Below are 15,350 nucleotides of genomic sequence, written 5' to 3' on the forward strand. Positions count from 1 at the left end.
GGTTACCCACGTGTATACCCGTTATTAACGGGTTCTTAACGGGTCATCCGATAATGACCCAATTAGTTATCGTGTTAACCCAAAACCCGTTATTTTTGTGTTGTTTTCGTGTCGTGTAAGAAACTGCTGGGTCTACTTTCAGTATACCTAAGAAGACATGGGTTTACCATGATGCTTCAATATTGCTTGGTTTTGGCTCACAATAAAATGTGAGAACCTACGACTCTATGTGTAATACACGACTATGTTAAAGTTTTATTAGGTTTTTGTTATCCGATGTTGAACTTTATTAATGAACTGCATCAGAAAAAGACATATTGGCCGCAATATAATCCATCGATCATCGTCTCCTCATTTGCACCGAACCCAAGTTTGAATCCAATTGCTGGAAACCTTAAGGTTTTCAAAAGAATAGAGGATTTTTAACTTATATATAATGGCCTTGACATATTTCTAAACAGAGAAATAGCAAAGTTCAATTGACTTTATTTGAATATGTACATATAACAACCTCTTTTTCACATATACCCTTCAAAACAACAGCAATGAATTTGTGGTATCATAATTCATCTTCTCCAAATTCGGCTGCACGGCAAATTTGATCATCGGCGGGGGGCCGCATGCTAGTGCAAGAGCGTCGTCCGATCCATCAGGAATGTGCTCCCTGAGCACACTCTCCGTTATGAATCCCACACTGTATTCCCACCCGTCCCTGCCATTCTCCACCACATACCAAACCTTGAACCTCTCATGTTGTTTAGCCCAACCATCAAGTTCTTCCCGCAGCAAAATGTCATCTTCTGTACGGTTTGCATACACCACATACATCTCGGTCTCATCCACTGGGTCCTTCAGTATGGCTTGAACCACTTGGTAAATTGGGGTGATCCCGGTCCCACCAGCCAGCATGGCAAGCTTCTTTGCAAACTTTGGCTTGCCGTTGACCATAAAATTACCACGACCAGTGTACTCTATGTGCCCTAAGGGACCCTTGATGTCTAGGCATGCACCTATTGGCAATGAGTCCAAATATTGTGACATGATACCCCCATTGGGGAACTTAGGGTGCACATTCTTGAAGTAAACTTTCACCACCAAATCAAAGTACCCAACTTCATCAATTGAGCTGCTTGGAGTGTAAGCCCTCATGCAAAGCTTGTCCTCAATTGTAGCACACACGAAAATGTGCTTTCCCACCGGCAATCCCAAAACTTGGTCCTCTGAAGGCAATCCGAATCTAAAGAGCCTGACATCATGAGAGATCGATATCTTGGCTATGAGCTTACATGGGATTTTCTCACGTGGAATAAGTGCGATGCTTCTTGAATGCATTACTTCTTTGATTGGGGCTAGCTGCGTCATGTTAGAAGAAATAAGGTCAACTACAGATGTTGTTCTTGGTGGCCCATGTACAGAGTTATTAGGGGAACTAGATGTGGAGTCTGAAGCATAATTCGTAGTCACCAACTCTCCAATTCTATAATCCTCAATCATTTTCTTGGCTTTTTCCGAATGGATGGCATCAAACTCTTCAGTGCAATCAGTGCCAGTATTGATGAGAATGCTATCAGCGCCACCAGGGTGATCATTGAGGAAGCGAGTGCAGTCGTAGACGTGGCCGTGGACGACGATCCAAGCAGATTGAGAAGAGTTGTGCTTCTTGACATCTGACATTGAGTACATCTTGGATGCACTAGTGTTCATGAAGGGTGTTGAAGAACTCTTCTTTAGGGTTGTGTTGGATTCAGAGTCCAAGCGTTTTTCTTTGGCCATCCACCCACCTGATTGGTTTCCAGGTTGAGTTGGATGCTCAAACAATAGTCCTATCTCTCCCTTGTGTGGCTTGCACACATTGGTTTTCACTCGAAACCAGCAGTTGTTCATCATTCCCTGAAAAATTAGACCCACAAATCATAAATCAATTACTGAAAAATAATCAAAGTATAAAATGTCACATAACTAATTGTACGTATTCTTTTGTTAAATGTGCATAAGTCACATAATGTCATCTATCAACAACTCATATTTGTTACTTTTCTTCATTAAAAAGGAAAAATTAGTGCACAGAATATCAATTTATTTGCCCAATGGTAAAACAGTTCCAGCTCCAATTTTATATTTTGGTATAAATTAACCATATTCAACTCCTAAATCAGTCTCCCCGACGAGGCATGTACAAGTCAAAATATAGTAATAGCCAGCTGCAGCTAGAGATAAAGTAACACCCACTGACCCACACCTTGTGGAGAAGATTCTTGTGTAAGTTGAAGAAGCCCTAATAAAACAATAATTTCTCCCTTTTTTCCAAGGCTCAAGGATCCAAGGTATGAAGTCAACAATGAAATGCAACACATTTTCACTGGCCTTGGTGCAATGACAATGGTCCACAGTTTCAATTTGGGGAAAGAGACGGTGACAATCTGATTGTGACAATACCAAACAGCCAACCACAAATTGCTAAGTTGTCCTACTAAATTATTCACTCCGGGAAAAGACTCGACGACTAAAATAGCCACAAATTAAAAAACGGCATAGTTGGTTCCAGAAAATGTGTTGTACTTGTAACCCTAACCCTAAATCCTAGTTATTTTTACTCCGTTGCTAATCACACTTTAACACGTCTCTGAAAACTTTTATTTATGTATGAAAACAGTAATTTGCAAGAATGGGTAATCCTAAATATCTACGTCTTTAAGATATGCGTTCACTCTTGTCTTTGAATACTGGTCTCATTTAAAATGTAGAAATAAAGAAAAAATGTGGGATATATAGTATCTTACCATGACGTTCCAAATGAGTTTCTCGGGCTGAGTATTGAGTGTCTCGTCCCAAGCTCGGACGGCAATCTCTTTGGCAGCGAGTAGGTCGAGCACCTCCACTTCCAGTGACCAGAAACACCAGCACCAGTACTTCCCATATTTGTTCGGCCTCTCCTGGTGGGCTAACATGCAGACATGCCACGTGTCCCCGCCGTCCATAGTTATCTCCACTCGTGTCACTTTCTTCCCGCCGCCTGTAAAAACAGGAAGGCTGTATCACTATATGCACTTTCAGATGAGATAAGGCACAACTTGTGTAAAAGTCAAAATCCTGGCTTTGGCTGTTTCGTTTTCAATTTTTATCTCCATTTTGTTTTGGTAAAAAATATGAGGTACCCATGGGACTTGTGACTCATGCTAAAATCCAAAAAACCTGATAAATATTTATGATTTTCGCAACGTGGTCTCCGATTCACCAAGCTATAATTTTATCAAAAAATAATTGTACGTACGTATAGTGTTAGTTCTAAACTCACCCGAATATGCGTAGCCTTTCATTGTATACGGCCGCTGAGTCGTATACGAGTTGATCGGCAAAATCTCCTCGTGACACGGCGTCGTTATAACCGAGTTTATATTCAGCTCGTTAATGATATACTCCGGCTTGTACCACCACGCTGCAAGTTCACCCACCCAACAACACAGTGACAATATTAGCTTCAGACAAAAATAGTAAAACAGTAAAAAAAAAAAAAAAAAAAAAAAGCGCAAAATATTAGGTTAGTCACGTCACAACTGACAGCTATCACTTTCCCCCCAGCACATAACTTTTTCACCACTGAGCGCCAATAGAAACGCTCAAATTTCAAGTGCGGATAAAGTGTTGGATAAAAGTCGTAAATACCTTCAGCGTTGGCCAGCTCCGCATCCACGTGCGACGGGAGCACTCGATTATCCTTGAAGTGGTAATAATTGTCGGATTCCGAGGTTGTGACCACGATTCGTTTCAACCACTTCACCATCCGACCCCCGATGAACCCCGGTATTATGACCCGAACCGGAAACCCGTGATCCGGCGCCAAAAGCTCCCCGTTTTGCATGTACGCCAGGATTATATCCCTCGAGGGGTCCATCGCCACCTCCTTTCTCAAGCTCGTGCCGTACTTGGTCCCACCGCCACCCGGCAGGTCCTCGGCTCCCTCGAAGCACACGTTGAGGGCGCCGTTCTTGCGGCTGCGGATTCCACACCGCTTCAGCACGTCGCAAAGCGGGATGCCGCGCCACACGGAGTTGGAGATGCCGGCGGCGCCCCAGTTGAAGCCGATTGTCTGCTTAACGAGATTCTGTTCTTTCCTCCGGTTTCCCGCGCAGACAAGGGTCACGGGGAACTCCCGTGGCTTGAATTCGCGGACGAGCTGGTCCATGGTGAACCGGGTCGGGCGGCGGACCAGACCGGTTATCTCGACGGTCCAGTCCTGCCACGTGGCCTTGGGGACGATGCCGTGATTGCGGACGTAGTGGAGTGGGACTGGGGTGATGAATCCGTGGTGCATGAGGCGGGTGAGTGGCGGTTCGCAATTGAAGGGGTGTTTTCCAGTGAGGCGGACCATAGACGAGTTACGACGCACCCAGCTGTCTGATGTGGCTTCATCTCTGGGGTCCAAGATGGACGGCTCTAATTCGTTGTTGCCTCTCCGGATTAAATCCGTGTATTCCTCGACGACGGCGACCTCATTCTCGTCGTCATCGGACGATGAGTCGTTGCTTTCGACGAAGGGCGCGAGTTTCGAGGGAGTGAGATCGGAGAAGTTGAAGGAGCGTACGACGCCGTTTATCGGCGGGTCGAGGTGGGGGAACTGGCAGTTCTCCACGGAGGCCGTCATACGTCAGCCGTGAGTTGTGCACTTTTTGGGTGTGGAGTGAGAAAAAGGGACGACTCTGTTTTCTTCTTTTGGGGGTTTTCTTGTTTTTGTGGGATTTTGTTTTCCAAGGGACAAGAGAGACCTGAGAGAGTTTTATAGGAGCTCCACAGATGGATTGTGGACACGTGTCACGTGATAATGTGGGACCCGAAAAAGAGGTGTTGGCTGTGGCTGAGGGTTGGCTACAGCCATACTAGGGAGCCACAGATGTACACTTTGTAGAGAAATGCTTACCTATGGCATTTTTCATACTGTTTTTGTGTCACCATTATAATAGAAATATGGTTCTTTAATACAGATGGATCATATTTTTATTGAAAAAGTGGTACAAATATATTTTATAAAATAGCAAAAATGTGTTGTAAGTGAATAGTACCAGGAGTAACTTTTTAGAGTAAAAATATCATTTTCGTTAAAAGTGAACAGTACCAAAAGTGTTTCGTTAAAGCTCTCTCAATTTTAATGTAGAAGGATCTCACCGTAAATTCCAATGGCATACTAATTCCATGCTCAAGTACCTCCAATCACTGCCCAAGTCAACACAAATTCATCCATCAGTGGAATCAAGTCTTTGTCGGGGCCGCAGGTTGCTAGGTAATTACGTAACAACATCTTTTGGATCCGGCTCATCTGTCTAGTGTGGATTGGACGAGGAGTTCTGAGCCCATAATGCAAGGCTATATCCACTCAAGTAATGAATCACTTGCCAAAGTTTCAAATGGGGGAGAAAAATCTGTGGGATCGAATACCATGGTATATAAGTATGATTTATTTATGTCAATGCGGTGAGGTGTCATATGCATGTGGAGTGTAATATTGATACTAAAGAAAATTAAAATAAACCCAAAAGCTATAGGGTTTGTTAGGAAGAACTGAATATGTAATGAATTAATACAAATACAAATACATATACCAATTTTAATGAATTTAATTCAGGGACCCAAAGTTACAGTGCAATTATTGTTGAGAGACTACTACTACTCAATTTTTCTCTTAATTTTTAGAATGGTGCTCTATATTTTTTTTTTTTTTTTTTTTTTTTGGGCACACTTCTCATGAGAGCAACTCCACCCGTGCCAAAATTATCATGGAAAGGGGCAAGAGTTGTCCATAAACACCAAAAGAACGGATTTGGATCCTCTCCTGAGCTAATGAAGAGGATCCTCCTTATGAATCATCCTTGACCGTTGGATTTTTATCCAACGGCTACAATTATTATAATTTTAAAGGAACCCCTATGTTTATAACCGTTAGATAAAAATCCAATGACCAACAATAATTAATGAGAATGATCATCTCCATTAGCTCAGAAAAGAATCCAAATCCCAAAAGAACATCTCTAGCGGTACCAGATTTCCATGGCGATCAGTGGGCCCTACCCTACCCGACTTTGTGCCCGAGCTCCTCCTCGAGGTCAATCTAACGTCAACCACGTTTCTTACAGTATTTGTGATTGTTGGTATAAGCGGCTCAATCTAGACCATCAGAGATCCAAGGGTTTATATTAATTCTCATTTATAAATAAAAAAATCTAAAATTATAAATAATAAAAAAATCATAAAACATTCAAATAATTATTTTTAAAAATACAAAAAAGAAATATGAATATTTTTTTATTTTGAGTTTTCAAGGTACTTATAGAACTCTTGTAATTTTCAGTATTTAAATAATCTTTAAAGTTGTATTTCATTTCAATATTATTTTAATAAATAGTACCATCATAGCAATCCTTAAACGAGTGTAGTCACACTAATTACTATTCAGAGTGAATAGTAACTTCATGCCCTCCCTCTATCCATGCTCTTTCTTTGAAAAAAGGGCATGGATTGCCATGACAGAATAGAATTGCTTTTAAGTGTATTTTGCTTTATAAATATAGAACATTTAGAATGCTACAGCACCTTATAAGAAATATTTGGGGTTACTATAGAGAGCCATATGATAATTGATATGATTTTTTCTTTTTCTTTTTTTTTTTTTTTTGTCAAACGACAATGTTAGTAGGTTAAATTGTTAAATGTAGAGAAAAAGGGGATCGATGGGGATCAAACTCCCACCGGAATTTATTAGAAATCGATGGCTATGACTTTTGGTTTTTCCCAATAACTTTTTATCTCATGGTCTAAGTCTTTTTTTATTGTCTTCAAAGTTCGTTGTAGGAAGATCAACGACGGAAGTAAGACCACTAGTGCTTCGAATATGTTCCATGACTGCTCTCAACCAAAAGCACTTACGCAATGTTTCATACAGGGCGAGAATCTCAGCATGGTTCGAAGAAGTCGCAACTAGCATATGCTTGGTAGACGTCCAAGATATAGCAGTGAGACATAGCCCGTTTAAGAATGTGCCATGTGTAGGTCAAACAGATATCCAGCATCTGCGTAACCAACAAGGTGATAATCAATCCGAGAACCAAGCGACAACTCTCGAAGATTCACGGGTATAGAACAAGCCCAAATCCGTCGTACCCTTGGGCTAGCGGAAAATGTCTTTAACACCATTCCAGTGTCTACGTGTTGGCCCATTGCTGTATCTAGCCAAAAGATTAACATCAAAGGAGATGTCAGGTCTAATGCATTAAGCCAAGTACAATAAAGCCCCAATTGCACTTAGGTATGGAACTTCGGGTTCCAAAATCTCTTTCTCATCCTCTTTTGGATGAAAGGGATCTTGTTTAGCATCTAAAGTCCAAACAACCATAGGTGTACTTGAAGGCTTTGCTTTATCCTCATTAAAACATCACAACACCTTCTGGGTGTAGTTCGATTGATGTATTAGGATTCTATCCGAACAATGCTCGATCTCTAGGCCGAGACAGTATCGAGTTTTCCCAAGATCTTTCATCTCAAATTCGATTTCAAGTGTGCGGTAATTTCCTCAAGCTCTGCGGGAGTTCCAATGAGGTTCATGTCATCGACATAAACTGCAACGATTGCAAATCCGGAATGTGACTTCTTGATGAACACTTATGGGCATAATTCATTGTTCACATAACCCTGACTTGTCAAATATTCACTTAGACAATTATACCACATCAACCCAAATTGTTTCAATCCGTAAAGTGACCTCCTCCATCTAATAGAGAGAGTGTTCCGTGGTCTAGAACTATTTGAACCAGTCAATGGAAGTCCTCCTAGAACTTTCATGTATATTTCCGTATCTAGATCCCTATAGAGATACGCGGTTACCATGTCCATAAGCTACATATTCGGTTTTTCAGAAACTACCAAACTAATTAGGTAGCAGAACATTATGACATCCATTACAGGGGAATACGTCTCCTTGTAATCAATCCCAAGGCGTTGAGAGAAGCCTTGCGCTACGAGGTGTGCTTTGTACCGCACTATTTCATTCTTCTCATTACGATTCCTGATGAAAATCCACTTGTAGCCAACGGGCTTCACGCGTGGTGGAGTAGGAACAATAGGTCCAAACACCTTACATTTCACAAGCAAATCGAGTTCAACCTGGATTGCTTGTTTCTAGTTTGACCAATTTGTTCTACGTCGACATTCATCAACGGAACATGGTTCAATGTCATCGCTAAGCATGATTTCAGTAACTACTGTGTACGCAAATGCATCGTCGACAATCATCTCATTCTGATTCCTTTGTAAGAGAGGGAGGTCGGCGGTAGTGAGAGGGAGAAAAGAGAGATTTAATTGTGAGGTGTGTGTTGTATCACCCCATTGTGCCTTTATTTATAGTAGTAGGATAGGTTAAATCCTTACCCTTTTAGGATTACAACTCTAATAGGAATTAGATTACTAAAAGGAATATAAAAGATATCTCTAGATACAGTAGGATTTATACGATCACATTCCTATTCCAAATATGACTGCAACAATAATGTATATATCTTTCTTTCTCTCACTTTTAGTTTATTTTTATTTTTTGGTTTGGTCAAATGCATATATGATATGAAAGTTGGCAAATCACATGTAGGTCTAGTAAAGACGTACCCGGTCATCCCCTTGGGCCATCTCCAACCGACCCCGCCAAAGGGTCATATGGCTAAAAATAACTCGAAATGACACAAAAACCGTCTCCAACCGAGGGTTAGGCCAAAGGGCTTGTGAGCCCCATCGAGCCAAAACCACCAAATCAGGCCAACTAGCTGGCCATTGCCAGTACGATAAGCCCAGCCCTTTTTTTTTTTTTTTTAATTTCTAATTTTTTTTTCCAACACCATTTCTCACATACTTTTCACCGTTCCATACTATCTTACCTTATTTTATTTCAATTCTTCACATTCTATTCTCTTCCAATAATCTTTCCTTTAATTTGTTTAATAATTTTGAAATGGCCACCACCTTCAATAATCTTCCAATATATCCGAAAATTTTATTTTAATATGGTAGTTTAATTTAATTAACTATATTAATTCAATTAAAATAATAAATTATGTTTGGCCTATGACCCTTTGGTCCCCTCGGTTGGAGATGATTTTTTGTCAAATATCTATGTTTGGCCTATGGCCCTTTGGCTCCCTCGGTTGGAGATGGTATAAAATATGACATGACATTATTTATTAAAATATAATTTCTTGCATAACTATAAACATAGCCTTTTGACCCTTCTTCGATTGGAGATGACATTAAAGATGGGGAATCAAGGCTAGACTCGAGCAAGATAGTGTGCAACAGTCAAAATCAATATATTTTATTGTTTATAAATAAAATAATTGCAAAAGGCAAAACACATGTACATTCATTTAGTGTCCCCCCCCCCCCCCCCCGGCGCAAGGCCCTTTTTCAAGTACCTTGTCTTACAAGAATATAAGATAAATATTTTAGTCCTGACGCATGCATGTTTTAACCTATATATATGGATGAGCACTCGAACAAAGGAGAGAGAATTTCGTGTGTATATACATAGTACCACCCCCACCCCCACCCCTAAACCCCCCCCCCCCCCCCCTCCCCTCCCTTTCAAGTACCTTGTCTTACAAGAATATAAGATAAATATTTTAGTCAAGATGCATGCATGTTTTAACCTATATATATATATATATATATATGTGGATGACCCCCACCACCCCCCCCCCCCACCCCCCAGCGCAGGGCCCTTTTTCAAGTACCTCGTCTTACAAGAATATAAGATAAATATGTTAGTCCAGACGCATACATGTTTTAACCTATATATATATATATATATGTGTGTGTGTGTGTGTGGATGAGCACTATACATATACATATACACAGGTTCTTTATGCAAAGGGATCTCCATTTTTTTCAAAAAAATGAGGATTAGGTGTGGAGCCTACTCCACATGGAACTTCAACGATCCAAACTATCTATTTTGTAAGTTTCGTTTCATAGATCATCCTTACAAAAATTCAATTCAATCCAAAACCATTTGCCTATTTAATTATCAAGATAAAATTTCATTTTTTTTTATATAACAAAGTATTCATTAATTTCTTTGAACTCAATTAGATGTCTTAAACATTTCCGATTTGGCTAATACTTTGCAATGATGATCTATGAGGTGCAACTTGAAAAATAAACGGTTCAGATCGTTAAAGTTTAACGTGGTGTGAACTCCACAACGAATCCTCAATTTATGAAAGAAAATGAGGATCCGTTCCTTTAAAGGTTCCCAACATATACAGATACAATATTTATATTTTAGTTTTTCAGTAATTTTCTGTTTCCAAGCACACAAGTTAAAACCAGGATTGGAGAAGAAGCGCAAACAAACTGTTTCTGATCAGCTAACCTATATTTCTTCAGAGTACCCATATTATATATAAAACAAGTCCATCTCTTTTTGTAATTGTGCTGCTAGCTAGGAATGGGTAGGTGCAACATATATATTTCGGTTCAGTTAACAAATTACTGGAGCGTAAAATTTCCAATCCAACCGTAATTAGCCTTGGATTATTATTCTTGGATATTTTTTTTTTTTTAACTATTTCTTTGATTGGTGTACGTAAGTAGGGTTTAGTAAATTACAGTGTGAAGGATAGAATTTAAGTTTGATAGAGTAAGGCTAATACGAAAATGTAAAAGAACTATTATCAGGTTTTATATTTGATTTTTATAATTATGGAGTTACTTCTTTTGCTTGGAAGAAACTTTTGAGTTTAGGACTTAAGTCAAAAAAAAAAAAAAAAAATATTCACCTCACATCACGTGAGTTAAAATTTATTCCATTTCTTATTACTCATATACAAGAGGAAAGAAATATCCATTTTTCTTGGATAAGTTTGTACGTTGAAATGTGGGTACATGGAATTATTGTTAAAATTAATGGAATTCTACACTACGTACCCTTTAAAATGGGTAGTTATTGGAACTTTGTTTTGATAAATCATTGTTATTCATTTTTTGGCTAGTTACTTCCCCGTTCAACGGTGATGTTAACGTTTAACAGTGATATTTACGTTCAACGTTTGAATTACAAAAAATGTAAAATTACACTATAATCGTTAAAGTTTACAATCTAAGATTAACGATAAATTTATAGTTGATAACACATAATGACATTATTATTACTGTAACAAGGTTGTTGTTTACACTGTGAACATCATATTGCTTTATCAAGTTAGGTTGTTATGTGTGAATGTGATTGCATCAAATTAAAACGTATTGTCAACTAATCCTAAATTAAAGTATACGATTAATCAGTTAGAGAAACCGTGTTGCATTCGTGTACTATATGTGGAAAGGTCCCGAAACTTAAACTAGTTAAACACTGTGGCCAAAAGTTGTCATTGAAACAAGTTGTGTACCTTGATTAACTTGTTTAATACAGGTTTAAATCGCATATCCAAAATACCCAAGATGCTAAATAGTTCTTTTTAGAAATGATTGATCGGATCTTGTACCAATAAAATAAGTACAAATTGACAGATTGGTAAAGATAAAGGGAAGAACAAGTCAAGGACTTCAAGCTAAGCAGGTAAAGGTAAGATGTGAAGTGGCGCATGGAGATCCAAATAGCCAATAGACAAAAAACAGGGGGCATGAAGATATGGTTTTTCATCCAGAAACCACGAGAGAGAGAGAGAGAGAGAGAGAGAGAGAGAGAGAGAGAGAGAGGGATGTGTCAAGGCTCAAAGGGTGTAGTAACTAAGACGGAAGGGGTCACAGCCCACAGCATCACAACTGAGGGCGGCTCATAGATGACCGAGGGGGTTAAAGATGAAATTGTTCTCTGCCCTTTGGGTGAAGCATAGAGCCACCTTGGTATTTGGCGGCTCATACTCTCTCTCTCTCTCTCTCTCTCTCTCTCTCTCTCTCTCTCTCTCTCTCCCTCCTATCATTGTCAAAAATGAATAACGTCCACAGGATGAGACTTGCGAGGGTCATTTTAAACCTTTCCCTTTTTTGTTAAAAGTTCGTTGAAGTAGATGAATCATGTGCACGTAAATGTCTGACAAACATAGATATGTTTATATCCGTAGCAATTGTAAATATACGTTAACCTAATATACAGACAAATCTAGCTAGTACTCCCATTGTTGATGCGACTCTACTTTGATTGGCTTTTGGGTGGATGCTTTGTGTTACAAAAAGATAATGCCACAAAACCACAAGAACCTTAAACCTTTCGCCAACATTTCCCACATGGTACATGTCTGGTTTTAGTCTAACTTTAGTTGATATTAAAAGTTAATCGGTCTCGTTGATCAGCGTGATAGCTGTCTATAACCCATAGGCTTGAAAGAAAGAACGGATGTATGGTTGGTAAACAGAAACAAATTTTGATTGGTTTTTCTTTCTTTTTGTTACAACAAAGGAGTGTCTAAAATATCATAAACCAATAGACTAGAATTGGAGTAATATTGAAGATATTTTGCAGTTAACACAAAGACTTATGAGACCAACAAAAATCCAAATGAAGATAGACTCCAAGAGCTTGAACAGCATCAAGATAATGAGTAGGCAGTGATGAATTTGCATTGGCAACTAGTAATAGATGCATGCGTTTGGGTTGGGGAGATATCGTTAGCTAAATGCATTCTTTTGTAGCAATAGAGCTCACTGGGAGACTCTATTTAGGGACTCTCACCACCATCTTTAAAGACTCATTTAAGGACTTTAAAGGAATTTTTTGTGTCTTCAATGGGAGTCATTATTTAGGGACTCCCACCACCACTTTTAAAGACTCGTTAAGGGACTCAAAGAGAATAGACATGTCCCTAAAAGAATATTAGCTCCAATGAATGTGTCCTCATTGTATAATCCTTAAATTTAAGGACTAAAAGATTAAAAAATCATTGTTAGTTTCGCAGCCGTTGGTCTTAAAATAAAAAAAAAAAAAACAACTATCAGGACCGTTGTTTCTCATCTATAAACAAAAGAAAAGGCATTAGGCAAGTAACAATAATTCACGCGTGTTGGGTACATTAATGTTAGATGCACAGCATGACACACCCGTCGAAAACCTAGAAAAATCCTCAAATCGCCACTAACCCGCCGAAAACCTAGAAAATGGTGGCTGTCAATTCATCGTCTTCGATGCTCCGATTTACCAACCAAGGCTTGGGACTCATTCCTAAGTTCACAAGGAGTCAAACCATGGTGGTGGTCGACGGTGGTGACTTCAGAAACGACGGATCGCCGCCGTGAGTGCCCTCGAACTTGTCAGAGAATACAACATGAGTTCGTCATGAAATCTCCACTAACCACCATCAAGTTTGTGTGGAATTTGAAGAGGGAAGGTCGTTGAGTCGAATGGTGGTGGTGGGAGACTCCAACTCGCCGGAAAACGGACGGAAATGACGACGGAAGAAGCCGCCAGAAACCGGGTCAAAGGGATCTAGCCCTAGTTGGCTGCTCTCCCCCTTCTCTCATTTCCCTCCTTGTTGTCTCCTCCTATTGGTCATCTCCTCTCCTCCTTCTGGTTGGTCCATCCTCCTCTTTTCCCTCCTTGTTCTCCTTTCTTGATTGGGCAATTCCTTCCCCCATCTCTCTTTTCTTCCTCTCTCATCCGTCTCTCTCTCTTCCTCATCTCTCAACTAATTTTAAAATAATAATATAATAACAAAATAAATGTTAAAATAATAATATAATAATTATGAGAAATATATACAATAATAATTAGTGATTTTTACAAAAGTACTTTTCAGATTTGTAGTTCCGTAAAACCTCCGTCGTAACCCTGGCTTCGATTTTGCTTACGCCTACACATTTGTACCGTCAAGTACTTCGAGAATACAGTAAAGTGATAGCCATACACGTCACGAATGACGGTCAACGATCTTGGCTTTAGTGGCATTTTCATAATTCACCCCTTTGAAATTTATAAAATTGTAAAATTAGGGACGGGTCGTCACACAGCAGCTTCACACTTCTTCACGTGGGGAATTGGATCCCATCCAGATCCACTTGGTGGGGATCCTAGGGATCCCTATATCTTAGTCATTTATCATATATTATACGATCAGAAATCATTTGATTTTTTTTATTTAAAATTAAACACAAATAATATCTGACGAAAACTGATCACACGATATATGATGAACGGCTAGGATGTGGGGATCCCTAGGATCCCCACAAAGTGGATTTGGAGAGGATCCCTTTCCTTCACGTGGTGTGGCATTAGTCACATCACCCAACTCCCAAAAGAACATGGACCCCACCCCCATGGAGAGTCCCTATAGCGTCCCTATATTTGGGGTTTTGTTTGAGTACTCCGACAAGTCCCTATGCTTTACGGACTCCATTTTGGCCCATTGAAGAATGATTGACCTTATATGTAAGGTTTATACGGTGGTAGGAAAAATTTAGAGACATCATTGGAGATGTTCTAAAGAAATATTGCCTCCAATAGTAAAGTCCATATATCTTAAATTTGAGGTTTGTGTATTAAAACCCCCGATTAAATATGGCCCGTTTATTTTCTAACAATTAAAAAAAAATAAGAAAGAAGCAACATGTCATGTACTGCAAGACCCATGCCTGCAGTTGCGTTAGCAGCTGTCTGGCGATTAGAGTTATACCCGCATGTGTGGAAAGAGTTGGCAAACAACTGCACAACAACTTTCATGTGGTGAGCCTCATTTCCCACTCAAAACTCCTATTGGGCTCCACCATTTTCATTCCTATACAGTCCCTATATTTGGGTACATATCTCAAGTATTCGATAAGTCCCTGTACCCTAGGAACTAGCTTTGTTCCTCATTTATAGGGTAATACGGAGGTGGGGACTCATTACATCATCTTTCATAAAATACCTACTAAAATTGCAGCAAGGTTCTTTTTGGTCTGTGGTTTGATCTACTTTTGTGGTTTAATTGTTGTGGAAGATGATGGTGGTTGGGTCTGTGTCCTGGGAAAGGCAAGGGATGTGCGACGATGGTGAGGGAGAAAGAGAGGGATAATACTTGGGACAAGAGCTTGGGTTTCTTTGGAATTTCAACTTTTATTGGAAGGCGCAATGGGTATGAAAAATGGATTCCTCATCCCCTCAATCCTCCGGAATCTAAATACCATCCAATTGTTAGGAGTCCAATTCCTCCAAATCTCGGAATTGGATTCCAAAATTTGTGCGAGACCCATTAAATTTTGATTCCTCCAAATTTAGTAAATACCGAAGTATTCCATAATCAGAATTCAATTCCATTTCTTAATGACAATTACCCTTACATATACATGCCCTTAGTTACTTTCAGCATTGTTTTTCTGCTATTAATTTCATTTGCTAGTTTGAAATCTGA

At 39.5% G+C, this 15,350-nt stretch overlaps 1 protein-coding gene across 1 annotated transcript; it reads right to left on the reverse strand.

The window, feature by feature from the left end:
• Window positions 1–466: 466 nt before the first annotated feature.
• On the reverse strand, window positions 467–4,761 carry LOC103956697 (nitrate reductase [NADH]). The gene is made up of 4 exons (XM_009368723.3): window positions 3,664–4,761; window positions 3,296–3,436; window positions 2,781–3,013; window positions 467–1,890 (listed from the first exon to the last, which is right to left on the reverse strand). The coding sequence occupies exons 1-4, from the start codon at window positions 4,640–4,642 to the stop codon at window positions 532–534; spliced, it is 2,712 nt and encodes a 903-aa protein (XP_009366998.2). The 5' UTR covers window positions 4,643–4,761; the 3' UTR covers window positions 467–531.
• Between the last annotated feature and the right edge of the window lie 10,589 nt (window positions 4,762–15,350).

The sequence above is a fragment of a genome, unplaced genomic scaffold (assembly GCF_019419815.1).
Source record: "Pyrus x bretschneideri cultivar Hongxiangsu unplaced genomic scaffold, Pyrus_bretschneideri_v1 Contig2, whole genome shotgun sequence".
NCBI lineage: Eukaryota > Viridiplantae > Streptophyta > Magnoliopsida > Rosales > Rosaceae > Pyrus > Pyrus x bretschneideri.